The following is a 25,477-nucleotide window of genomic DNA, read 5'->3' as shown; positions in this document are numbered from 1 at the left end:
CCCATGGATCATGTTTTTTGACACCGTCTGAAAAAGTTCCTGGTCTTTATCTGGATCAGGTATTTCTGCACACACAAATTTATCGTAATCTTCTGATGACCTTGGTTTATCTTTCTTAGAATAATAAGCATATGAGCATGTGGAAGCCCACGTTTCTGAAATTCAATGGTGTAAAACCACGCACTCGGTATTCCAAAAACATGTTTCCTTGTAATGTCATCTAAAAGTTCCTCCAATTTAAGTTTAAAAATTCTGGCAATTAAATCGGGTCTATGTTCTTTTTTAGTGCCTTGGAAAATATCTAGTATTTCCTGCCAATTCGGATTGCACGTAAATGTTATAAATAAGTCTGGTTTACCATACTTGCATACAATTGCCATGGAATCCTGATAATTTTGCATCATGTGCCGGGGACTTCCTACATGAATTGATGACAATTTTATCATTTTACCAATTATTATTATTATTATTATTATTATTTCTTTATTTAAGACCATCGGGGATCATTGTGTTAGTAAATCTTATCCAAGTGTTAGAACTATAACTATCTATACATAACTATACTTAATAACTACACTGTACAATTATTTATTACTGCGTGCGTGTATCAAGCAGCAGTTATTCAAATACATGCAATCCAATCTTTCTGCTAACATACTCAGAATGCTGTTGGAGCTGGCCCTCACTCTGCGCACAAGGGATGTCGCTCGCTTGCGCATGGTGGTGTAGAAGCAGTCTACCCGCGCCTCCGCGAACATCCCCGATGCACTACAGAATTTGGGCAGACCCATCAGCACTCTGAAAGCGTTATTATATTGAACACGCAGAGCGCTGTACCGTTTACGAGTATAATCAGCCCACAGGTTGCTTGTGTAGAAGGTTGTACAGTAAGCCCTAAAAAGGGTGACCTTTACATCTTTGGAACAGTGAGCAAACCTGCGAGCTATCATATTAGCTCTGACGGACAACGCTCTGCGTTCGCGTTCAATATCTACGTCGTCCTTAAGGTCAGAGGTAACCATGTGTCCCAAATATTTAAATTGATCCACTATTCGTAGCGGATGGCTATTTAGTTTGACACTTGGAAACTTGGGTGTAGCTTTACCTCTGGCCTTAAAGACAACGCATTCGCTTTTGTTTACATTATACAGCAAACCATGGCTAGAAGCGTATTTCTCACATATAGAGATGAGCTTAGCCAGTCCGCACGCCGAGGCACTCAGCAACACCATATCGTCGGCGTAGCTCAGATTATTTACGCAAACTCCATCGATATGGCAGCCAATACGAGTGTTACTGAGCTCCTCTATCAGTGCGTTAATATATAGGTTGAATAGCCTCGGTGAGGTTAACCCACCTTGGCGTACACCACATTCCAGTCCATATGGCTGAGAAAAAGATTCCGACCATCTGACGACATTAACCTGGTTGTGGTACCAGAATTTAAAAATCCCACTAATGTCAGCTGGCAAGTTGATGTCGTCAAGCTTCTGCCACAAGATGTTATAGTGCACAAGGTCGAATGCCTTTGAAAGGTCTAAGAAACAGGCATAGACAGCTGTTCGGCGGTCTGTGTAGTACCTAACGGTCTGTTTCAATGCCAAAATAGCGGTTTCGGTCGACAGGCCTGGTTTAAACCCAAACTGATTGTCGTGAATTTTTAAACACCTGTCTAGTTGGAAATTGAGCAGACCGTCTAGCACCTTCGCCACTATGGTGGCAAGCGAAATGGGCCTATAGTTACACTTATCGCTCACATCACCTGTTTTGTTTTTTACGATAGGAACCACTACAGTTTTCATCATTTCAGACGGCAAGTAAGTGTGTCCTATACAAAACGAGTAAAACATCGCCAGCACTCGACTCACGTGCGGACCGGCATGATGCAGATGCTCAACACTGAGACCATCGTGGCCAGGCGACTTCCCTCTAGAAATAGAATTTAAAGCCATTTTTACATCCTTTGCTGTAAACTGAGCGGTCGTCTCCCGTCCACAGGTCCCAGAGTCGGCCATGCAAGTCTGCGACGGCCCTAAAGGTGACTTAACTGTAAAGTGTTCCCTAAATACCTCAGCTATAGACCCACTTTCGCTCACCCCATCGACACTCACAGGCAGACCGGGCTTACCATTCAATCTATTGGTAGATTTCCAAAAACTACGGAAATCGCGCCTAGAATGATGTTCCGCAATGATATTCATTTTTATTTGCTCCTCGTGTTTCTGACACCACTTTAAACGCGATTTGAAAATCTTTCGACTTTCCAGCATATCATCGTAAATATGCCCCGATTTCGGTTCACCGCACCATCTCCACAGATTAAACTTACACCTAGCCTCTCTGTGAGCCGCACTAACATATTTATTCCAGCCTATTACACGTTTTCTATTTCGAACTAATTTTAAATTATAAGAAACAGTTGCAGCATCACTCAAAGCGGTTATAATTTCATTATACAGCTTGTCAATTAAGATAAGATGACTAGGGTTGTTACACAAGTGGCCACTGCAGTCCCGGAAAGGCTCTGGAAAATCTATTTCTTTTAACCTGTCATGACACTGGATGCTATATAATTTTACTTGTTCCGAATTTCTTTCACCCCATATAACTTTATTTACTACTAAGTTTTTATTACATAACATTTTAGGCTTAACAAAATTAAAATTACATTCTACAATTAATGGGAAATGGTCGGACCACATGACATCGAGTTTGACGTAAATATCGGTAATAGAAGGCGCGCCAGATTTTGTAGTCACACAGTGGTCTAACCACCTTTTCGATCCGTGCGCTTCACTTATAAATGTATAAGTTCCAGACTGCCGGCCCAGTGCTTCAACGTCCGCACAAACCCACTCTTGATCGGTACAAAAGCAAGCCAGTTCGTTGTAAAAGCGCTCACCCGGGTGAGCATTATAGTCTCCAAGAATGTAAACCGATTCGGCGTTATTACTATTAACAATAGCACTTACCAGCGCAAGACAGTCCGTAAATTCAGTCAAGTTGTCCAGTTTGTCTGTTGGCATATAAACATTTAGCACCAGGAATGATCTTTGCCCGAGCGATACACTGATACCACACACTCGCGGATTACCACATTGCACTATGGATACGTCACGAAACACCGCTTTATTCCAAAGTAGCGCGACTCCTCCGTATGGTCGGCCCTGCAGCATACCGGTCGTAGTATCGATTGCCGATGTTCCAGTATAGCCGAAATTATCATCGATGCTGCCAAGAAATGAGATACTATCCGGCATAAGCCATAACTCCTGTAGTGCAATTATGTCCGATGTTTGACATAATTGTCGTACACTATCGATCGACCGTTTTACACCCTTACAATTAAAGGTAACTAATTTATATAAAGAGTTGTTATCTCCCATTTAATTGTTCATTCGCGCCGCCAAGGGCCGTATTGCCAGTCCCTTCCATTTTTCTGAATTTAAAATTCACAAATCTTCTAAAAATTACACCTTGAGGCCATAACGACTCATTCAAAAACAAGTCTAACTTACTTTTAGGTACCCAAAACTTATATGCGTTGTGATCCTTTTCTTTTCTAATTGAGAGCTTTTCTAAAGTAATTCGCTCTGTGGTCTTATCGTAAATATAGTCTACTATGTTTTGCTCAGTTGTATCGGGGTGTACTTTTGTTATAAACATTGGTAACTTCGGGTCAGCGGCCTTGAACTTCCCGCCACTAGCGATAGCACAACCTTTTTTACCTAAAAATCTATAACGTGAATTTGGTTTCAATGTCGAGCGCCCGACTACTTGCCATTCACCTTCTTTCTTTAAAATATCCGAAAAAGATTGCCGGTCAGGTACTATGTTAGCATTTTCGCACACCGAGCTAATTGATACGCGTCGAGGTGTATGCGAAAACAACTGCTTATCGCCCGCTTGCAATACTTGCATACTCGTATCAACATTATCAATACTAGGACCGGTTCCGCAACCTGCCGGCACTGGCGCTGACGTCACCGCCTCCGCTGTAACTACCTTCGCGACACCCGTATTTCTCTTATCGCTCGCTTTGCTTCTATTATTTAACGGGGATTGAGTTGGCGTTTTTGGATGTTTTTGAGAATCGATATGTAATTGTGAGTTAGATAATGTTTGATCTACGGTTTTTGATACATCAGATGTCGGTTTGTCATCGCTACAATTCGATTTAAAAGACAACGCTTGTAACGGTTCTTTCGATAAATTTTGTGTCGGTATGTTTAACGATGTCTCCGAGTCAGAATATACATTTTTATCCTCCACCGACTCTTGGCTAAACGTAGATAATCCGACTGGTCCACTATCATGCATCCATGCCCCTCGCCTTACATTTACATTTCCGAAAGGTGTTTGAGGTACTGACGCATACTTCATGTTGTGAACATCGATTCTTAACTCCTCAAACCGTAAATTTGTCACATAAGTAGTTTTAACTAACTCCACATCTCTTTGGAGTTTATCCAGGTCCTTCAAGAGTTTCGTGCAGTCCAGGTGATCTAGATTTAACGGTGGCAACTTTTCTAGGTTTCGTGCGACAAACACTGGCACCGTTTCGGGATCGATTGATTTAAGTAAAGATACTATGTCTTCAAGGTCTCGTACTTCCTTACCCCTATCTTTACGCAAGATTTTTCGCTGATCCGTCGTAACAGACTCGAATAACAAACATTTGGATTTTTTGATTTCCTCACTTGAAAACGCACTGACACATAGACGAATTAAGGTGTCATCATCAATTAACGAAAGTTTATTTTGTATGAACGCTAATAATTCGTCAATCACAATATTACACACGTTACATTTTACAATATTCGACATTTTCACGTCGCGTCGTATCGGCATAATTCTAGCCGTTAGCGTTCGCGCATCTATTCGCGACCGCTGCGCGCATGCGACTGACTGACCAATGCCTTGACCCGTTTCTCTATCATTATTGTACAGGCTATCCATTAAATTGTTATAATTGTCAGCTCTGAGCTGTTTTTGATTCATTCGAAGAAACAATAATCTTTGAGATTCAATCCTAACATAATAGGCCAAGACACAATATTCATGAAAATGTTTTTCGGCGAAAAATAATGGGCTAAAATTTTTACGAACAGCAAGTCTATACTGATAAAATTGTAACATTGTAAGACGGCTTCGAGTAGTTCGACTCTCTTCTCTGTGTTGAAGATTTTCATGCCATCCGAGTTCTCCATTAGGAAAAAGTAAAGGAAAGGCTAAAGGGTCAATATTGGGACTGGTTGATTTGAGTGTAGTTAAATGTTGAGAATATTCTTGTACAGAAAAGTCTATATTTAATGGAGGTTCGCCGTTTTCTCCTACAAAGATGACCGCTACCTCATTATTTGATGGAGTGTTATACCGACGCAAATCAAGAGTTTTATGTTTATAAAACTGCATTGATACCGAATATTTGGGTCGATTTTCTGAGGCTGCTTTTAATTCCTCTTCAGCTAAAATTGCAGCCACCCTTTTGTATATTTTGACAAAAGGATTGGATTCATTGAGCATTGTTTGTAAGGACCTCATTATATTACTTCTACATATGTTATTTCTAGAATCAGATAATCGTTCATTTAATGCTGCTTCATCTTCAATTATGTACAATTGGTTGTATTGTGGTTTATGACCTTGCAACGGAAACAAAGATCCAGTTTTTATATAAATTTGCCCTTGTACCCTATAAGTAAAAAAACCTGGAGAAGAAGTTTGAATTTATGGATGCCATTGCAAATACTGAATTATATTGTCGTATATTAGCCTTAAAATGATTAGCATCAGACGTATTGCCTTCGTATAAATCTAATAATATATCTGGAATTGGCTTCAATGCTCTATCTGGGTCTATATATTCCTTCCCATTATGACAACAATTTTTAAAATGATTCTTAACTTTTTCATCTAAAAAATGAAGTGCTTGACATTGAACACATTCATAAATCATAGAACCAACTGAATGTACTCATACTTAAATGGTGTTATTTGAAAGTGCTAAATATACATAGTTAGTCCTGGGGGGCTGATGTTCTGTACTAAATCTGCTTGAATATTTACGTTTCTTCGGGGGTCTGCCAGCCATTTGATATCTTTTCTTTCTCCTCTTCTTCTAAAGAAATAAAATAACTGCTGACTGACAGCATTGATTCTTGTTTTTTCTCGTTGTCCGAAGAAACATCATCAGTCACCAACGACTCTTCGATTAACGTCAACTCTTCGTTATCGACCTTAAAGGAGAAAATATATTAGACAAATATTCAAATAATAATAAGTATTGTGTATGTATGTACTGTATGTAGGTATATCCTCACACCTCTATCTGGTAATAAGTATTATTTTTCATTTTACTGTACTCGATGACCTGCACCATTAACTTACCCGAAAGTCTTCAAATAAATCTTGGGACTTGTCAGGTTGTATTGTAGAGGCAGATGAAATAGGAGCAGTTTGATTTTTTGGAAAAAGGTTTGAAAGTGCCCGAGCCTTGGTTATTCTTAACTGCCTAATTGTTTCTAGGCCACAACACTCGCAATAATTGAAATTATCTGCAAAAACATATTATACAATTTATAATGTCTAATTGTATAATAAGAACCAGCCAAGTTCAAGTTGAACTTGCGCATGAAGGGGTCCATTCCATTATCAAGAAAAACGGTACAATAATCGTGTCTGTTTCTGTATGTGTTCATGACACCGCAACAGAGGCTATGCATGTGGTCCTTTATTATTATTTGTCGGGTTATAGAGAAAAAATATTGAGCCTCTTACCGAATATAATGTTGTCGCATTCTACACATCGACTGCACATTTGCATTTTCTTGCAAATATTTTGCCGTCACAAAAATTGCATGCCACTGGAAGTAAATAAGTACTTACTTTATTTAAATGCAAAATTTTACAATCCACCCTAAGAAGAAAACATAGAACAAAATTCACTTAAAAACACAACCTGTCTATATACGTACTAAAATATTACTTACCATCTTTACGAAGAGCCCTTCGCTGCATCCACTTTCCACAATTGTGACAATGTTTACCAAAGGCAAGGAGATTCGGCTGTTAACAAAATGGTAAAGGTATCATCAAACAAAATACCAAACAAAGACAAAGATACGACCAATGAAAGATTTTATGAAATACTTACGATTTTCGGCATAATGTGTGTCACTATGCAACTGACATTTGAACTAAAACTTTTACTTCTATGGTTAGGGTTAGTATTATTTTTTCTATGGTTGTTATCGCAATCGATCAATCTTAGGTTTAATTTAAAGAAAACACATAACAAAGAGTACTTATATCATAAAAGTGTCAAAAACAATATTTTCGCGAAACGTCAACGACTGAAGAAAAGTATTTAGTGTATTTAGTTTTGTTATGATTCACTCAATGTTTCCGGCAAAACGTTTCGTTTTACACAGTTACATGAGTCAGAGTTCTTTGTGGTGGATACTTCTTTGGCGCGACGCACGTGATGTGATTGGCGAGGCGTATCTAAGAGCTAGTATGAAACGGAACGTTTATTAAATACCCAAGATGACAACTACGGTTTGTTTGTCAGTGCCATTAGAATTTAACGAAATTCTCCATAATCCGAATTTTGCGTATATATGTTGTCGACTCGAAATCAATATTTTTTTATGTTTTGTTATTCATATAAGGTTTCGATCGAGTCTACCGTACCCCTTGACGAAATTATTAATATAGATGAAGGTGCTGTACCATGATAATGTCCACCATTATATTGCGCTTCTTTGCATTGAGTATCTTAAATGACTTATAATAATTAAGCACACTATTGGCATAGGCCGATGTTTGCAACAATGTATTCATATCAAACTCAGGCAGCGGGTGTCTATTTATGTTACTGACTATGAGACTTAATTTTGGGTCTTCTAATGTATATTACTACTCTTGAAAGAACTGACATCCCTATTCAATATTCATGTCGATTGCGCTGGCTGTTGTTTCTGTTTCAGCAAAATAATCCAGCAGTTCATAGATGTAGGTTTTTAATGTAATTCTTTGTCCTATATGAGGACAGAGTTCCTTCAGATAGGTCTAGTCATTAAACTTTTCGACTGAAATATCATTATCTAAAAATATAAAATAACATTTAGTTTAGGGACCATACAGTGGCGAAACGTCCAAAGAACTTTATTTCCAACAGCTTGCTCAATATTTACAAAATAGGACCAACATACAGGATTTCAGAAAAATGAAGGAAATCTATCTTTGCTTAGGCTTTACCACGAAAATATCAGAATCAATAATTCCAAAATATCAAACACCACACCGCCCACGCCACTGACAAAATAATCACAGGGTTAGTTATCCATAACATTTTACTCTAAAATATATTTTGAATAAAATATTGATTTGAATAACTAACAATTAAAATTTGCCAAGGAAAATTTTCACCTCTTCAAGCGAAATACCCCATGAATGAAGTAGCAAGCTCGTTTCTTCCATTTCTATTCTTTCTCGTTAGCTAGAAGTTATTGCAATTCTTCTTTTCAATATTATACTAAGGTTAGCAACATAACAACTATAAGTAAGTGCGAAAAACTGCGCAATCAAATTATAATCACAAAGCCACGCCTTGAGAAAAAACATGAACTTCTTTCCGTTCTAGAAGCGTCGGTTGAGTGTTGCCTGATAGATTTTATGATCCGGTATACACATGGGATATGCACATATAGAAATTATTATAAGTTTATTATGTAAGTATTAAGCCTCGATTTTCTGCGAATCATTCAAAATAAAGATTATCTGGTTATTTTGATTTCTGGGTTAGCTTTGAGAACAACTTCCGTTACATATATAGTCGCTCTGCACTCATAGTGAAATCCACATCCGAATTCATCCATTCATAGACAATTTGTCTGTGGTAGCTGTTTTTTTTTTTAAACGGAAGCCATAGACCAATTTTGCAACCATAGATAAGTTTCATTATTTCCGTCTGATTTTGTCTATAATTGATGAATTCAGTACTGATTCCACTATGCGTGTGGTACCTATATCGTTAGCATGATACTATAATTTCAAGTATTGCTTGTGAGCTTGGACTAAGTACATAAGCATAACTAAATTGACAGCGACTTAATAATAATAATACTATCAGTGCCGGTTTTAGCACTACCAGCACCCTGGGCGAGATTTCTACGGCGCCCCTAACTGCAATTCAAACCTATACGAAAAAAGGCAAAGGATAAAATGAAAAGACCATTTATTATAAGAAACTTCCATTTATTCAAATAAAATTAGTAAAATTTTACTCCTGTAGCCTTTCTATCAGCGAACTTTTTTATTAAATTATTAAAGTCGATGTTTTTTTCGAGCAATTTCATTTTCGATTGACAAAGTTGCCAAGTTTGCCAATGGAAATTGTGATATTGTCGATCGCAGCAAGGTTTTTATCAGCTTAAGCTCAGAAAAACTCTCCCCATAAGCTACCGTTACAGGTATAGCCAATAATATTCGCAACGCTATCTATACATTTGGGTATAGTTCCTGTAATATCTTTGAAAAAATTTAAAACAAAAATAGGAGTGACCACATTTTGATCAGGCAAAAAAGATTTCAGACTTATGAGTTCATCACTCAGCATACAACCATCTATATCTGACTTAGAGTCTACAGTTAATTTTAATTGAAGATCACCATAGAGCTTGACAAGGCCGGGTTTTTCCGGAATCTGTTTTATATTGTATTAAAAAGACCAATATTCCGAGTGGTCATTTAATTGTTTGAATGTTTCATCGACTGAAATTATTATAGTGTCTAAAAGACAGTAAAAAAATCCCCAGATGCCTGTGGCTGATTCTGTGACGGTAGATATCTATTCTGTTTTATTATTATTAGTATTATTTTATTCATGTCGACGTATTCTGGACCAAAGGGGAAAATACCACTTTTACGAAATCCGTTTTTTATTGTATCTGTCTCAAGATTGCGCAAAGCTGCCTCAAAGTTCGAAGCAAAGTGCTTTCTCTTCATGACTTGTTTTGGATTTTCTGTTTTCCAACTCTTAACTTGATTCTTCCACGATAGCTTCAAAGGTCTAAATACCGCAACATCCATTGGTTGGAGTAAATGTGTCGAGTTAGGATATAGAGAAATCACTTCAAAAATTTGATAGATGCAGGGTCATATGTGACCTATGGCCATCCAAGAATAATATGACAGCCCAACAAGCAAAATAATCCTGGCATGTGATTTTATAGTCCTGTTTGGACTTATATGGCTACTATAATGGTTTCAGAATATGCCACCGCACTTATATCAGCATATATTAATCTTGTTTTTACTCAAGTACGCTTACTCTTACAATTTGGACTTATATCGGTATATAGGATCACAATTCATGGCTACTACTGGACTTAACCTCCTATAAGAGCATGTATTAAGATTAATTACTCTCAAGAGGAACTACTCCGACAACCCAGACTTATATGCGCATATAGGATATCGCTTTAAGCGCATTTTAATCTCCAGGCTCCTATATGAGCATATTCGAGGAAAATATGCACTGAGGAACAATCACTCTTTTTAGTCTTACTTATAGTCTCATATAAGCATTTTTTCTGTGACCAATATAAGTCAATTCAATTTAGACTACTAAAGAGCACTTAGGTTTAAAGTTTGTAATTCATATTAACATCAAATGGATTTTATTCCATAGAAAAGATATAATCGAATAAATCTAAAAAACCCTCGTCGGAAATCTTTAAAGGCTACTTTTGATCGAAATAACCTATATAAGCAAAAGCGAGCTTATGACGGTTTCACAAATCCGGAAAAACTTATATCACGACTCTGTAGGCAAAAACACACTTTATATGGGTTTATCATATGCCGATATAAGCCAAGGTCGATTTACAGAGGCATTCCACAGTAGCATTATAATCTAAAAAATCCAGAATAATCCTGGTTAGAACCCTAATAAGGCCAATTTTGCTTTAAATCACCAATATAAGAAAAAATGAGCTTTAAACGGTTTTACGAATCCAGAAAAGCTTATATCAGGACTCGTTAGGCAAAAATGCACTTAATAGGGGTTTGTCATATGCCGATATAAGCCTGGGTAGATTTAAATGGGTATTTCATAGTAGTGCTATCGTCTTAGAAACCTTAAATCAATCCTGGCTAGAACTCTTCAAATGCCACTTTTTCTGGAAACAACCGATATAGTCGAAAACACGATTTGAATGGTTTTCCAAATCTTACTGTAGGATTTGTGGCCAGCCATTATTGATCACTCATAATTCACGATTTGTTCTTTGTTGTTCTGAATGATATAAAAATGGATTTAGATCAGTGGAAGCGGTTTAAAAAGAGTGGTTCTTATAAACGAAAGGTTAAGAAAACCTACCAGGAAATGTTAACCGGAGTGAGCACTGACTTTTTAAATTTATCGGGTAAAGACTGCATCGCAAATTCAGGTGAGGGTTCCGGACAAAATAACTTTAGTAGTACTTCGGATGGAAGGGGTTCGGACTATGAAAGCAATAATGAAAAATCATCAAGCGATTATGAAAGCGATGAAAAGGAGGAAATTCTTTCTGATTACAACAAAAATTTCGAATTGCGTTATTCTATGAAAAACTGGGCTTTAAATTACAATATTTCTCATGCTGCTTTGAACTCTTTACTTCAAATTGTAAATATCAGATTAAACGACGTTTTACCTCGAGATGCGCGAACACTTCTAGGCACAAACAGAGAAAACCTACAAATTACCATTTCAGCCCCAGGACACTACTGGCACAATGGCCTGATCAAATGTTTGAAAAGAATTTTCGAAAATGTTTCGTGTCTACCAAATGAAATTTCTCTAAACATAAATATTGATGGACTACCAGTTTTCAATAGTTCGCGATACCAATTTTGGCCCATATTGTGTACCGTCTTCGAGATACCAAATTTGGCTCCGTTTGTTGTTGGTAAGTAACAAAACATCTTTATTAACTTAAAGTAGGTACTTAAAAAGTAGTAGTAGTGTTTTTCTTATGATACTTACTTATACTTACCTATTTATTTTTAACAGGTATCTATGCCGGAGATGGAAAACCATCGGACCTAGACTCATTTTTGAAGCCTTTCGTGACAGAAATGAAGCAACTTGAAGAAGGATTAATACTTAACGCTGCTCATGACTCAAACGAAGAAAAAATTATCCACGTAAAACTGAGAGCTTTTATCTGTGATTCACCAGCTAGAGCAATGATAAAAGGTAGGATAATTTTTTTTAGTTTACAGACAATATTATTATATTGCTTCACCTCCCATCAAACTCTATGTACTAAAAGGATTTTAGAATTATCAGGCCAAGCTATCAGTAAAGGTACTTACACATTAATTCAGAAAAATCTTTAAGTACCGTCTTCTTTTTCGTACGAGTTACTTACTTCTGCTTACTAAGATGAACACCACAATATGAAGGTATTTAACCAATTTATACTATTTTTTTACAGGTGTTTCAAATTTCAACAGCAAACATGGCTGTCTAAAATGTACAGTCGTCGGAGAATATTCCCATAAATCGAATACTGTGACATTTATTGAGTGTCACAGTTCTAAAAGAAACAACGGTGACTTTCGTGCGAAGAAGTATGGACAACATCACAAGAAAGACTCACCGCTACTTAGCTTAAACATCGACATGATTGAAGATTTTCCAGTATCGGACTCGCTGCACTTGATAGATCTTGGGTTGATGAAGAGGCTTCTGATAGGTTGGAGGGATGGAAATTTCGGGAAATATTTAACAAAATGGAATGCGCAAAATATTGAGAAGGTTAACAGCTTTTTAAAAAGTTGTATTATGCCTAAAGAGATACACCGGTCAGTAAGAACCGTCGATGTTTTAGCTCACTGGAAAGGGTCTGAGTACCGTTGTTTTTTTTACTATCTCAGTTTTATAATACTTCAAGAAGTCCAAAGAGCGGAACCTTATAATCATTTCATGCATTTATTTTGTGCAATCACTATTTGCTCCAATGATAGTTATTTCCATTTACTTCGTATCGCTGAGGAAATGTTAAAACACTTTGTTGAACAATTCAAAACCATTTATGGGAAAGACTATATAACAAGCAACATACATAATCTCTTACATTTGGTTGATGAAGTAAAAAAATTTGGGATTCTCCAAAATTTCAATGCATATTGCTTTGAAAATAAACTTTACTCCATAAAAAAAAATGGTAAGGCAAGGAAATAAAGCACTTCAACAAGTCGCAAACAGAATTAATGAAATGTCGTTAATGGATATAGAAAAGCTAAATGAAAACAAGAAATATCCGGCACTAAAGAAAGGAAAATGCAGAAAATCTGGCTTAATATTAGAATTAGGGACGTTTATATTGTCAGCAAAGAAACAAGATAAATGGTTTCTAACTAAATCAAACCACGTGGTGGAGTTTGTATCGGTTAATTTTAAAAATAATGGGAATCAAGAGCAGGAAATAGAAATACATGGCTATCATATAATAAACACCCAAAATGCCTTTGAAGAACCCTTAAGCTCATCGTTTTTCAACATTTGTAAATGTGATTGCAGAGAAATGATTAAAATAAAAACTGTGTATAAAGTTGCAGACATAAAGTGTAAGTTTGTAAGTGTGTTATTCAATAATTTTATATATTTAGTGCCATTACTTCATACTCTGTAGTTTATGGTTTTAATAAATAAGACAAATTTACAAAAATTTAACAGGTATTTTTATTTATCATTCAATCAACAACTTATCAAAGTTTAGTACAATAACATTCAAAAAACGGGAGTAACTAATTTGTACTTTAAATTACATTAACAGAATAGTTACTTTAATCAGTCTGGGTTTATGAGGTATTTATTATCTTTATCTAACACTAAAAGTAAAAACTTTATATAAAACTATTGTTAGAGACATAATAAACTCTTTAGCTACATACTATTTAACCAATCTTTAAATTCACATGCATCTTCACTCGGAATAATACTTAAAAAATACATAAACATTTTTATGTAGGTAATATTAAGGTCAAAAAAATTGCGGCACAATAACATACTTAACTTATTCAGGTATTTGTAGCCTAAAGCCTATGATACACAGGAGCGGGAATGCAGGATAGTTACGATGTAGGTCCGTTCCGGGGCGAGACATAGACAGTTACCACACGGACTGTGTGTGAGTCCGGAGCGGTCCCCATTCCTGATCCAGTGTAGCATGAGCCTTACTCTAAAAACAAATCAACTTATATACTTACCTATAGTAGGTAGGTACCTAGATTTAAAACTTGTTGTCAAATAAACCACAACGTAGATAATCAATACTCGTGCGTACTTGAAAAAACGAATAATAATTTCAACATAATTTCTTCTTCTTCAAGAACATAATTTTTAGGGCTTCGTAAGAGCCAAAAATTCAAATAAAAAAATAAACACTAGATAAATAAAAAAGGACTACAAAGATATGTTATCCAAACAGCAAATAAAATTATTGCATGAACTTTCAGTAGCTGTTGACATTAAATTTCTGAAGTTTCTAGAGTGTAGTAGAAATTTTTATGTAGAATACCTGTTTTTTTCTTTTTTAACTGGAGAACTATTTCAGTTTCATAGGTACAGCAACTCTAGAAAGTTAACACATTTTTTTGTTACTTAAGTAATTAATTTTCCGGCAGCACAGCAGCAGCACTGGGCAGGTTTATCACCTCTACATTCTCAAGTTGATTTTGTTCTGAGGATTCAGGTATTGCTGGAACTGGCTGATCTAGCAAAGGTTCGGGTGGAGGACGAACATTATCTTCTTGAGCTGGCTGTTCTATAGCGCACACAGAAGATGTTGTAGCAGTATCATTTTTAGTTTTTTTCCCCTTAGTACGTTGTCTTGCTGAAGATGCTCTCTTATTGCTCTCACAGCGCTGGTGAGCATTTTTGAGTATAATTTTGAAAAATTTTTCGCAATCTGCTTTGCTGAATGTTTCGTCTGATTCCTTCACAATATCATGGAAAAAATTAATTGTTCTTTCTCGGGCTTTGAAACAAATCTTTACCGGGTCTTTCTTTGATGAACCAGTCCATGTACAACTTTTCAAAAACTCTCTGTCAAATAAATGATCAATGAGGTAGTATGCATTTGAAGTACCCTTTCCAGATCCTCTGCTACATAACCCACGTAATTTTTTTTTATGATCTTCTTTAAATACTGCATCTAACAGGTTTCTTTCAAAGTCATCAAAATCATTTGAAGTTTTTATGGTATTTATACCATCATCCCGATCCTGAGCTGGTAGCTTAGAAGACAGCTTTATGTATTCCTCGAATTGGGTCTGAAATTCTGAATGTTTTAAAAGTAATTTGTTTTGAAGTTCAAACAAAGCATTTTGATTAGTAAGAATTGTTTTGAGATCATGTTTAAGAGCCTGTATATCCTCTTGAATTTGCTGTAGTGGTACATCTTGATTTAATATCAAAATGTTTTGACTTTGGTTGTCTGTGTTTTCACAGCCTAGGTCAATTGTTTCTGGTAAAGAGTTTGGTTCCAGAGTTTGAACAATATTAACGGCAGCATCATAGTTTTCACCCGGTGGTATGTTTTCCTTTTCTAGCATAGCAGCAGCAATATTTTCTTGATCATTCTGTAAAAGTTAACTCTTTATTAAAAATTTCAGAAACCCAAGATACAACTCAGGTGCACGTCATCACAAATACGCATATTCCTTTCATTGTGTCCATTACAACAAACACATTATAAGGTTTAATTTGATGAAAAGTTATGTTGACAAATCAAAAATACTCAATTTAAATCGGCTTTTTTCGTCGTAAGATAAAATTGTAATTACCTAGTACGATATTTTACAATAACCGATTTCTAATGATATATGCACAGAATATAAATTTTGTTGTATTGAAGAATATGTTATTATTATTATGCGATGACCGGCTTGTATATATACCTACTTCTATAACAATATGTAAGTAAATAAACATACTATTTATAAGACTTTAAAAAAAATAGGCTGCACCACTAAAAACTACAATATTTTGTGCATTACTCTCGCATAAGTAGTACCTATCTAAAATAACTTTAAAAAGTTGGTAAAAATCATCTATTGGAGCAAATAAAAGAAACAGCTGATCCATAGTAATTTTCAATAGGTACCTACAGGATCAATGAATATGGAACAACTAATTTTTATTAAGCTGGAAAGTTGCTTCCTTTGTGTGCGGGCGAACCTGTGATACGGAATCTAATATCTAAACAAACTGTAAATAATTTTCTTCCATTAAACTTACCTCTACCAACTCCTGCGCCATTTTATTAAAAGAATGAGCCAACGGTTCTCTTTGGGTGGTTACAGATAGCGAATTGTTCCGATACTCATTCTCCGTCTCGGTATCGGACCTATCACTCATTGCATCTATTTGATTTTCTGCGTCTTTAAATATTGGTAAATGGCTTCTTTTCAAAATACAATTAAAAGTTCTCCAAGTAGGATCTGGATAACAATTCTCGCGCCTTCTAAGTTTTTCCGCGTTAGTTTTGGGCCAGAACAAAGTACCATTTTTTTCCCACTGCTCTGGGACAGTCGTCAATCGCAGACAGCCTCGTTCCATAGTTTGAATCACTTTGAATGGCATCGTGTTTGTTCATAAACCTGCAAGTAGGTTAAGATAGTGTTAGTCTAGTCTAGTAGGTACGCTTTGACTTAAGATTATTCAAAATTACTCAAACATACGATACAAATATTCTACTACTAAACTCTCAGCCTAAAATCTATATATGTATACCTTGAAACTTTCACATTGAAAAACTAATAATATAATTCAACTAAGCGCGAGATAACGTTATCCGTGTACAACTAATTCATTCGAACTGTTCGCTCGCTTGTGCTATCGCGCGAGTCCAGTCGGGGCCTGAAGAGACGCGCGGGGGAGCGCCGGACACGGAGTAGGTACGACGGGAGCGAAGTGCCGAAACGCTGACGCCGCCGCTTATATATGAGTAACTAGAGGCCACCTGCGACTTCGTCTGCGTAGAAACAGATCCCGCGGGAATTACGGGATAAAAAGTAGCTACCTACATACCAAATTTCATTGTAATCGGTTCAGTTCAGTAGCTTTTGCGTGAAAGAGTAACAAACATCTATACATGCATACTCACAAAGTATGACAATGTTAATATTAGTATAACATAATTATTCTTAGTTAGATTAGTAAACAAAAATACACAGTTCTACTGAATTTCTTTGAAAGTAAATGAACTTGCGCGTGTGGTGTTGGTATAACGCTTTGAGTCAAACAAATAATTTCTCATTCATTCAAGTTGTAAATCTAAGTCCCTTTATATCCGATACCTACCTAATAATAAAGTTTTATTATACCTAAGTAAATAAATAAAATTTAGTAAACATATGCCAGGGTACTTATTCAATAAATTACGTTACATAGTCGTATGCGTGTATATTAGGTAAGACCTCATTTTACTCACATGAAACTATGTTAATAAATATTGTGTGGTGCTAGGTACTTAAGTAGTAAGTAGGTATGTATTTAGTTACATACTAGTACTAGCTACAAATTTCACACTCGTCTCTTGGAAAGTGATCATAAACTGCGTAGTTACAATTCTCACACCAAAACCAATCTTGATATAGCAATGATCTGATGTCTTCGTAAATCTTAATAAAATGTAAATCTCTATTGTTAAGTGACACAATGGTGTGACACCCGGGACATGTTTCTGATAGTAAGAAATGTGTAATACTCCAAGGCCATTGCAAGTCCCTTAGACTTCGGAAATCATTTTTTGTTAAAAATCGATCTATATCCAGGAACATCACCATACTATTATTTGGAATGCTGGTAACCTGAATAAAAAAATTAAATTACTTACACACTATTCGTCCAACAAAATCATTTTCAAACTAATGCTTAACTTATTAATACAGTACCCACAGTAAACTGATATGATTTTTCTTTGAAAACTTTCCTAATCTAATCTTTAATCTAAATATTATTGTAAGTACCCGTTTGTTGATAATAATTTTCTAATTTTTGTACAGTTGGCCAAGGCGTTAGCTGAGCCACCTAAACCGCTTGTTTCTCTAAAAACGTGCGGTTAAGGCGGGTCAGCTAACGCCTTGGTCCGCTGTACCCGTAAAACTGAACAACTTTGCTTAATAGTATAAGGTAAATTGGACCGCCTATTCATAATTTTTAGCTATGAAAATATCCTCACTACATCCTCACTACCTACTAAATATTTATCATAACAGAATCTACGATTTTCAGTCCCCTGATACGACAGTATGTAGGTAAGAATTGCAGAACCCTAATTGTGGAACCCTAATTGGTAACAACATGGCGAATTTGTTTTGGTTTTGACACTTACCATTGTAGAACTAAATTAACTTTTATCAGTTCTATAGCATACTTGGATAATGTCACCCAAAAATGGCGACGTTTCCTAACATTTTGTTGATAAATAAATGAATACACAAAGTGTTAATAAGCCATTTTAAAATGGCGCTTTAAAATTTCAATCGAAACCAAGATAAGGTTCACAGAAAATTCACATTCCCCAGCAAACAGTCATCACAAATACTAAGAACAATAGGATATATTTTTCTACTATGGTTGACAATATTTTCTAGTTATCATATTAATAAATACCACTTACCTTTGCACAAACTATTTAATATTTTTCTACACTGCACAAAACCACACATCACAGTTTGACATTTCACTGAAACACTAGCTGCGTACTTAGTAGAGGCCTAGCTAGGCCCGAGTTAATCTCACTTTTTACTATAGTGCATTTATATTGGCATTCCCAGGTAATAGTACACTTGCGTAATCCCGATATACGAGCCATATAATCAAAAGTGGGATGGCTGGGGCCTGATATAATCGCGCTGTAAGCAAAGATAGACTTATAAAATGGGCCCTTTTCCGGGTTTATATGCAGATATAAGTCTCATATAATCCTCAAGAAATCATGGTTCTAGGATAGTTGAAGAACCACTTTTTGCTGGTTGGGAGGTTTAGGTATATTATTTTTTTCTATCCATGAATGAAATACATTAGTGATGTATTCATAGAATGTTTTTGCACACATCCAGCCTCAATCCGACCTGCCTATGGCCCAATCTTTTGGTACGCTTTGTGAAATTATAGCAGGTAAACGCTCATCAGCGTATACTATCATTGGTGGAGCTAAAATTCCAGCAGCATTAGCATTTACCAACACAGTCAAATTTTCTTTCTCATCTCCTCATGCTGTATAGACATTTTTTTCACCTTTTACCTGAGAACCATTTTTTCCCTGGGCGATTGTTTGTGAACAGACAGGTTTCTAGATCCTTCTCAGATATAAGTTTTTGGACACTATCAAGCAATTGGTCTTTGGTGACAGGGGAGTGCTTGTCAGCCATAACTCTCATCCATCTCACAAGTAACCTTTCTTCCTCATATGTGAGTACAGTGGCTGGACCTAGATTACAATCAATGGGCCTTTTTCCAGTGATTTTAATATGTAAAGTGATCCTTGGATTATTTTGTAGCAGCAACAGATATTTTTTCCCCCGTCTGACTTCGTCGATAGCCTTAGCCATTTGTTCCTTTATATAGTTTTTTCTCGTTGCCATGTCTAGGATTAAATAAAATATTTCTATTAAAAAAACGCTGAATCTATTATGGACACCTAGTCATGGACATAACATGTACATACATGACTGGAAAGACTAATAATTGATTGCTGATATATAGAGAAACATGTAGATATACTAAAACAGAAGTGTAATAAGTAAAAAAAAAACAAAAAGTAAGAAATTCTCTTTACGGACATTCTGTCCATGATTGGTAAATTGCTGGAATTAATATCCAGTTATGGACACCGGTAGTTTTCAAGGTTATAATGCCAATGACAAGTAGGTTATATCAAAACGATAAGTCACTACTATCGATAAATCAATAAACCCTACTCGTAGTGTTGTGTTCCTGCCGGTGAGTAAGGTTGCCAGAGCTCAACGAGGGGGGGGGGGGGGTTAGGGTCGGCAACGCGCATGTAACTCCTCTGGAGTTGCAGGCGTACATAGGCTACGGAGACTGCTTTTACCATCAGGCGGGCCGTATGCTTGTTTGCCACCGACGTAGTATTAAAAAAAAACATAAGTTTGAACAACAACGACACACATGCCACAAAATAACATACTAAGTTTACTCACTTGCATGGCGATTCTTACAGTAAATGACGATTTTCGACACCAAATACCACCGCGTGTAAGTTGACAATCGTGATGGTCCAAAACAAAATGGCTGTCAGCTGTCAAACAAAGTTTGTTGACAACTAGAATATTGACACTACTGATTAGTGTTGGCATTCGAAAAAAAAACACGTCGTTTACTTAATTTTGGTGGTAATTTTTAAAACTGTCCACAATGGGTCCGTGTCCATGATAGGTGCCTTTACCTTATGTATTAATGTTATTTATTAGTTGTATAACAAATGTACTTTGAAATAAAAGATCGAAATACTCGATCGGTGTCCTCGGGGTTTCTTTTAACAAGCCGGCCAGTCCAGAGAAATCGGGTACTTCACTGTGCTGCTGTTGCTGATAAGACCATTCAGCGGGTTCATCCTGCTCATCTTCTTCTTCGTCTGAAGTAACGTAATCTTCATCTGAGGACCCCGAATTTAAGGTCCCCAAATCATACAACTCGTCTTCAGCTTCAGCTCCCAAAATATTGAGCAGGTCCTCTTCCGTCAGCACTTCATTCGGGGAATCTAAAAATATCACCGAAATTTTTAATAATGTATACACTCGAACATATGATCGACATTCATAAGCATTTAACGAGGAAGACGATTGATTTTGTGTGCCAGTGTTTACAAAGTGGTGTGTGTTTACAAACTTTTAAACATTTAACACGAAAACTTTCTCATATTCATACTGGTTGATTTAAATTTTGGAAAACCTTTCCCATGAAGTTAATTTTATTTTTTGCGGTGCGCTTTTTTGTGCTTTTCAATCACGAGCGCTTTGAATGTAGTGGACAGTGGACTGTATGACTGGTTTGCGGATGTACAATAGCGAAAGGAAAATAGCGGGGAAATGGGAAATTCACACTCACTTACTTGAAAAATGTCCGTTTTTGGTTAGCTGGCACGTGTTTTCCTGCGATCGCCAGAGGAGCGCTGACTTTTTCACCAAGGCCTTGGACTTTTCTTGAACCTCGACAAACACTCAACACACACGTTTTTTAAACGGATTGTTCGATTATCACATGAATTAAACTGATTTTTCTTGATTGATGACGAGCGGATCCGACGCCGTACCACTCAAGTCGCCATATTCTATTGGACCAAATGGGTCCGATAGGTGTCGCTCGCAGCGTTGCAGCGCGAGTGCGAGCGAGACAGCAATATACAAGTGTGAATGTGAGGGAGCGGATGAGGTATAGGAGGATTTTTTAGAGCGTACAAAAATTTAATAATTATTTGCAAAAACGAAACTTAACACATACATTTGAATGTGAGCGGTTTATTTTTATTGTTCATTATTATATTAGATCGATACATAATAAATATAAACTGTTAATTCGATTTTAGCAGTTAATATAATAAATAAATCAATTTATGAATGACAAAATTGAAAACCAATATCAAACTAATAGAAAATGCTGCCTGCTGGGCATAGACTTTCTCTAAATACTCTACGTTACTCCAAAATCGTTATAAAATTATACAAGTTTGAGCGGAATCGAAAAAATATTTATTTAATAAATAATAATAAATATTAGGACATTTTTTTACACAGATTGACTTAGCCCCACGGTAAGCTCAAGAAGGCTTGTGTTGTGGGTACTTAGACAACGATATATAATATATATAATATACAAAATACTTAAATACATAGAAAACATCCATGACTTAGGAACAGATATATGTGCTCATCACACAAATAAATGCCCTTACCGGGATTCGAACCCGGGACCGCGGCTTACCAGGCAGGGTGGTCCACTAGGCCAGACCGGTAGTCAAAGTATTATTTATTGTTATTTTATACGTTTCCCGCCATAAAAAGAGTATAAAGTATAGGATACCGGGTACGTACCAGTTGGTTCAGTTGCAGTTTCGTCAAAGTTATTTATCTCCACCTGCATAGCTGCCAGGTCAGGATGCATAGCCGTGTCAGTCGATGCGGGAAGGTTCATGTTTCCAGAATTCGTAGCCAGGTCGTCTGATAAAGCAGGTTCGGTGTCCAGTTCAAAGCGGGCTCAGTCAGGTTAGGCAAGTACGTATTCCGATAATCCACAGCCAGGTCACTTCACTAGTTATACACGAGCGAAAGGTAGGTAGTGTAGGTAAGAAGGTGCCAACGAGTAAATCGTGACTAAATTACTTACCCTCACTGTCATTGTTTCAGAAGTCGGGTTATATGGTAGAGTGGGAGAAGGCACTAAAACACCATCTGCACATGTGTCAGAAGTCGGGTTATATGGTAGAGTGGGAGAAGGCACTAAAACACCATCTGCACATGTGTCAGAAGTCGGGTTATATGGGTAGAGTGGGAGAAGGCACTAAAACACCACCTGCACATGTGTCAGGTCAAGAGCACACGTGCAAGATAAGAAAATGCCATAAATAAAAATAAATCGTTTTAGCTAGCCAATAACAATATAACGGGCTCATTCTTAGAAGCATTTATTGTCCTCCTAAAGATAAGGTACTTTTCACAAAGCACTAAACACCGCCTGCAATGGGTACTATATGCATCAGGGCAAATGCACACGTGCAAGATAAAAAAAAAAATAAAAAAAAGTTTTAGTCACCCAGTAGAGGATCGAAGCTAAGAAGAGCTAAATGCCCAATCTTAGAAGCATCAATTGTCCTCTTGAAGATAAGGTACTTTTCACAAATGAGGTAAAAAGCTGTAGCCGTACTAATAAACCTGCCAAAATAAACGGGTGAATCTTAATTGTTACCAAGAACAAAAGAAATCACGAATTTGTGTTGATTTGTGATTGTGACAACTTAATAACTAACTTTTTTATTTCAGTTCTTAAAATCAAAACTAATCTCATGTAAGAGTTTTGATTGATTCACGGTTAGTTTTTAGTCACATTGACCGAGATATAAACCCGTTTACCCGTGATCATGATGCATGTAACTGCGTCGAAATATCGGGAGCACATTAAAAAATAAACAATTGAAATAAATATCAAATGCATTTTAATTGTTGTTTATCCTAGTTTTGATTTCAGTTGCATGTTTCCAAAAAATACATAATAATGAAGCGTGCCGAGCACGAATACCGAGCTAAGTTTTACAAACGTCATTCTGAAAACCGTCTACTGACTTTGCATCACTTTCGCGAGCAAAACGTACCTCAGCGGACCATCCGAAATGTAATCAATCGGTACGTAAATAATCATCAAGTGGGATTCAGGCCACTTCCCGGCCAAAAACCAACTATAAATACGCCTAGATTGCAAAAAAAAGTATTGAGGAAGGCGAGACAGAATCGTAGCAAATCTGATCGCGTCGCGTCACGAGAACTGGGAATGAGTCTTTCAACGTACCGACGAGTGAATAAAGCCGCTGGAATTCGAAGCAGAAGGAAAGACGCAGCCCCAAATACAATCAAAATCAGATTGATCGGTGTATTAAGGGTGCAGCTAAGCTATACAAAGACAGCGTTCCGAGCGGACGAAATTTCTTCTTTGTTTTAGACGACGAAACCTACGTGCCCTTGGATCCAACGCAAGTAGCAGGAGACAAGTACTGCATGTCGGACGATGAACAGGAGACTCCAATCGAAGACACGTTACTCCCAACTGGGAAGTTTGAACGCCGCTTCATGATTTGGCAAGCGATCTCTGAAGAAGGACACATTTCCGAACCCTTCGTGACTAACCGAACTGTGAACAGCGAAATATACTTAGAAGAGTGTATTAAAAAACGATTATTGCCATTCATTCGGAAGCTTAATGTGCAGAGGCCTATTTTATTTTGGCCAGATCTCGCTACGTCACACTACGTGGGACCTGTGCTAAAAGAACTCAAAAAGGCAGGAGTCGTTATTGTGCCTAAGCGAGACAACTTGCCAAATGTGCCACAGCTACGTCCAATTGAAAAGTTTTGGGCTCTTTGCAAGCAAAGATATTGCGAGTTAAATAAACCAGTAACCTCCATACCAGCAATGAAAAGAATCTGGAAACGGATTTCCAAGGAAATTGCGGAAAAATCTGGAAAATTGCTGTTTAATCGCTTCCGTCCCAAACTGCTACAATGTGCCAAACAAGGGCCCGTTGGGTTATAATATTGTTTGTACGTTTTGCTAAAATAAATATTGTAAAAAACACATCATTCATGTTTTGTCTCATGCTTTTCATTTAATTGCAATCAACATTTTCATAGGCGGCCTCTATATCTGGACCACCCTTTATATAGGCTTATGGCCAGTTACACCTCGCCCCCAAATCGATTGAATTTTGTAATGGAACACATGCGTGTGCTATGGAAAAATACAATCTATTTTCTAGACTTGTCGGTGCTTTCCCTCCCTGCTTAAACGTGTAGTGTGTATTCCATTACTAAGTGACTGTTAGCGACTCAGCTCTGAAATCAGCTCAACAGAACTCTTTCAATGAACCAAGACAACTTTTTCCCCAGTAACCTCACTCCGCCAGAGATATCGGATTGTGGGTCCGATAGGTCCTATTAACCCGTTCTTGCCAGCTCACCCCGGTCTCGGCGAGATCTTTTTCTCTGTGGACCGTACACTTCCGTAGAAGAGCATCTAATGAGACAGCAAAAACTCCCCAAGCAAAACGAAGAAACCTTTAATTTTTATAAGTACGAAGCTTTCAAGTTCCATTGCCAAAATCCGAATCAAATTCCACTGCCTTATGGGTGTTACCAGACCAATCGATCGATCGTCGATCAACGGCATCGATCGATGGTAGAATGGAACTGTCAACGTCGATCGATAGTTGCTACCAGATCAATCGATCGTTCGTCGATCGATGGCATCGATCGATGGTAGAATGGAACTGTCAACGTCGATCGATAGTTGCTACCAGATCAATCGATCGTTCGTCGATCAACGGCATCGATCGATGGTAGAATGGAACTGTCAACGTCGATCGATAGTTGCTACCAGATCAATCGATCGTTCGTCGATCGATGGCATCGATCGATGGTAGAATGGAACTGTCAACGTCGATCGATAGTTGCTACCAGATCAATCGATCGTTCGTCGATCAACGGCATCGATCGATGGTAGAATGGAACTGTCAACGTCGATCGATAGTTGCTACCAGACCAATCGATCGTTCGTCGATCGATGGCATCGATCGATGGTAGAATGGAATAGCCGATGTCGATCGAGCTACTTGATCAGCCGCGCCCCGCGCCGACCGCTCCCCATTTGTCACGCGCTGCACGCCCGCGCCCCGCGCGCTACCTGT

General features: G+C 37.2%; 3 protein-coding genes and 2 long non-coding RNA genes across 5 annotated transcripts; 1 reads left to right on the top strand and 4 right to left on the bottom strand.

Annotated features, from left to right (window-relative positions):
* Nucleotides 1-2,993: 2,993 nt before the first annotated feature.
* LOC133524772 (uncharacterized) lies at nucleotides 2,994-4,878 on the bottom strand. Its single transcript, XM_061860913.1, has one exon. It carries the CDS (start codon nucleotides 4,849-4,851, stop codon nucleotides 3,376-3,378), a length of 1,476 nt encoding a protein of 491 aa, XP_061716897.1. The 5' UTR covers nucleotides 4,852-4,878; the 3' UTR covers nucleotides 2,994-3,375.
* Nucleotides 4,879-6,269: 1,391 nt separating this feature from the next.
* Nucleotides 6,270-7,480, bottom strand: LOC133525280 (uncharacterized). Its single transcript, XR_009800557.1, has 3 exons — nucleotides 7,157-7,480; nucleotides 6,993-7,068; nucleotides 6,270-6,866 (listed from the first exon to the last, which is right to left on the bottom strand). It is a non-coding gene; the product is annotated as an uncharacterized LOC133525280 (long non-coding RNA).
* A 2,726-nt stretch (nucleotides 7,481-10,206) lies between these two features.
* Nucleotides 10,207-13,729, top strand: LOC133524769 (uncharacterized). Its single transcript, XM_061860911.1, has 3 exons — nucleotides 10,207-11,957; nucleotides 12,062-12,247; nucleotides 12,489-13,729. The coding sequence occupies exons 1-3, from the start codon at nucleotides 11,318-11,320 to the stop codon at nucleotides 13,235-13,237; spliced, it is 1,575 nt and encodes a 524-aa protein (XP_061716895.1). The 5' UTR covers nucleotides 10,207-11,317; the 3' UTR covers nucleotides 13,238-13,729.
* On the bottom strand, nucleotides 13,721-17,801 carry LOC133524770 (uncharacterized). The gene is made up of 3 exons (XM_061860912.1): nucleotides 17,493-17,801; nucleotides 16,298-16,659; nucleotides 13,721-15,639 (listed from the first exon to the last, which is right to left on the bottom strand). The coding sequence occupies exons 2-3, from the start codon at nucleotides 16,640-16,642 to the stop codon at nucleotides 14,668-14,670; spliced, it is 1,317 nt and encodes a 438-aa protein (XP_061716896.1). The 5' UTR covers nucleotides 16,643-16,659; nucleotides 17,493-17,801; the 3' UTR covers nucleotides 13,721-14,667.
* A 4,228-nt stretch (nucleotides 17,802-22,029) lies between these two features.
* Nucleotides 22,030-25,223, bottom strand: LOC133524771 (uncharacterized). Its single transcript, XR_009800430.1, has 2 exons — nucleotides 22,598-25,223; nucleotides 22,030-22,476 (listed from the first exon to the last, which is right to left on the bottom strand). It is a non-coding gene; the product is annotated as an uncharacterized LOC133524771 (long non-coding RNA).
* Nucleotides 25,224-25,477: the final 254 nt, after the last annotated feature.

This window comes from Cydia pomonella, chromosome 14, assembly GCF_033807575.1.
Source record: "Cydia pomonella isolate Wapato2018A chromosome 14, ilCydPomo1, whole genome shotgun sequence".
Lineage (NCBI taxonomy): Eukaryota > Metazoa > Arthropoda > Insecta > Lepidoptera > Tortricidae > Cydia > Cydia pomonella.
The sequence above is the reverse complement of the archived record's forward strand: the minus strand, read 5'-3'. Positions and strand labels throughout refer to the sequence as shown.

Bases quoted from the DNA above. Each gene is read 5' to 3' on its own strand.
- LOC133524772 (XM_061860913.1), bottom strand. From the start codon at position 4,851: ATGCCGATACGACGCGACGTGAAAATGTCGAATATTGTAAAATGTAAC.
- LOC133524769 (XM_061860911.1), top strand. From the start codon at position 11,318: ATGGATTTAGATCAGTGGAAGCGGTTTAAAAAGAGTGGTTCTTATAAA. The intron at 11,958-12,061 runs GTAAGTAACAAA...TATTTTTAACAG, and splicing joins TTTGGCTCCGTTTGTTGTTG to GTATCTATGCCGGAGATGGA. The intron at 12,248-12,488 runs GTAGGATAATTT...ATTTTTTTACAG, and splicing joins AGCTAGAGCAATGATAAAAG to GTGTTTCAAATTTCAACAGC.
- LOC133524770 (XM_061860912.1), bottom strand. From the start codon at position 16,642: ATGCCATTCAAAGTGATTCAAACTATGGAACGAGGCTGTCTGCGATTG. The intron at 15,640-16,297 runs GTAAGTTTAATG...TAACTTTTACAG, and splicing joins TGGCGCAGGAGTTGGTAGAG to AATGATCAAGAAAATATTGC.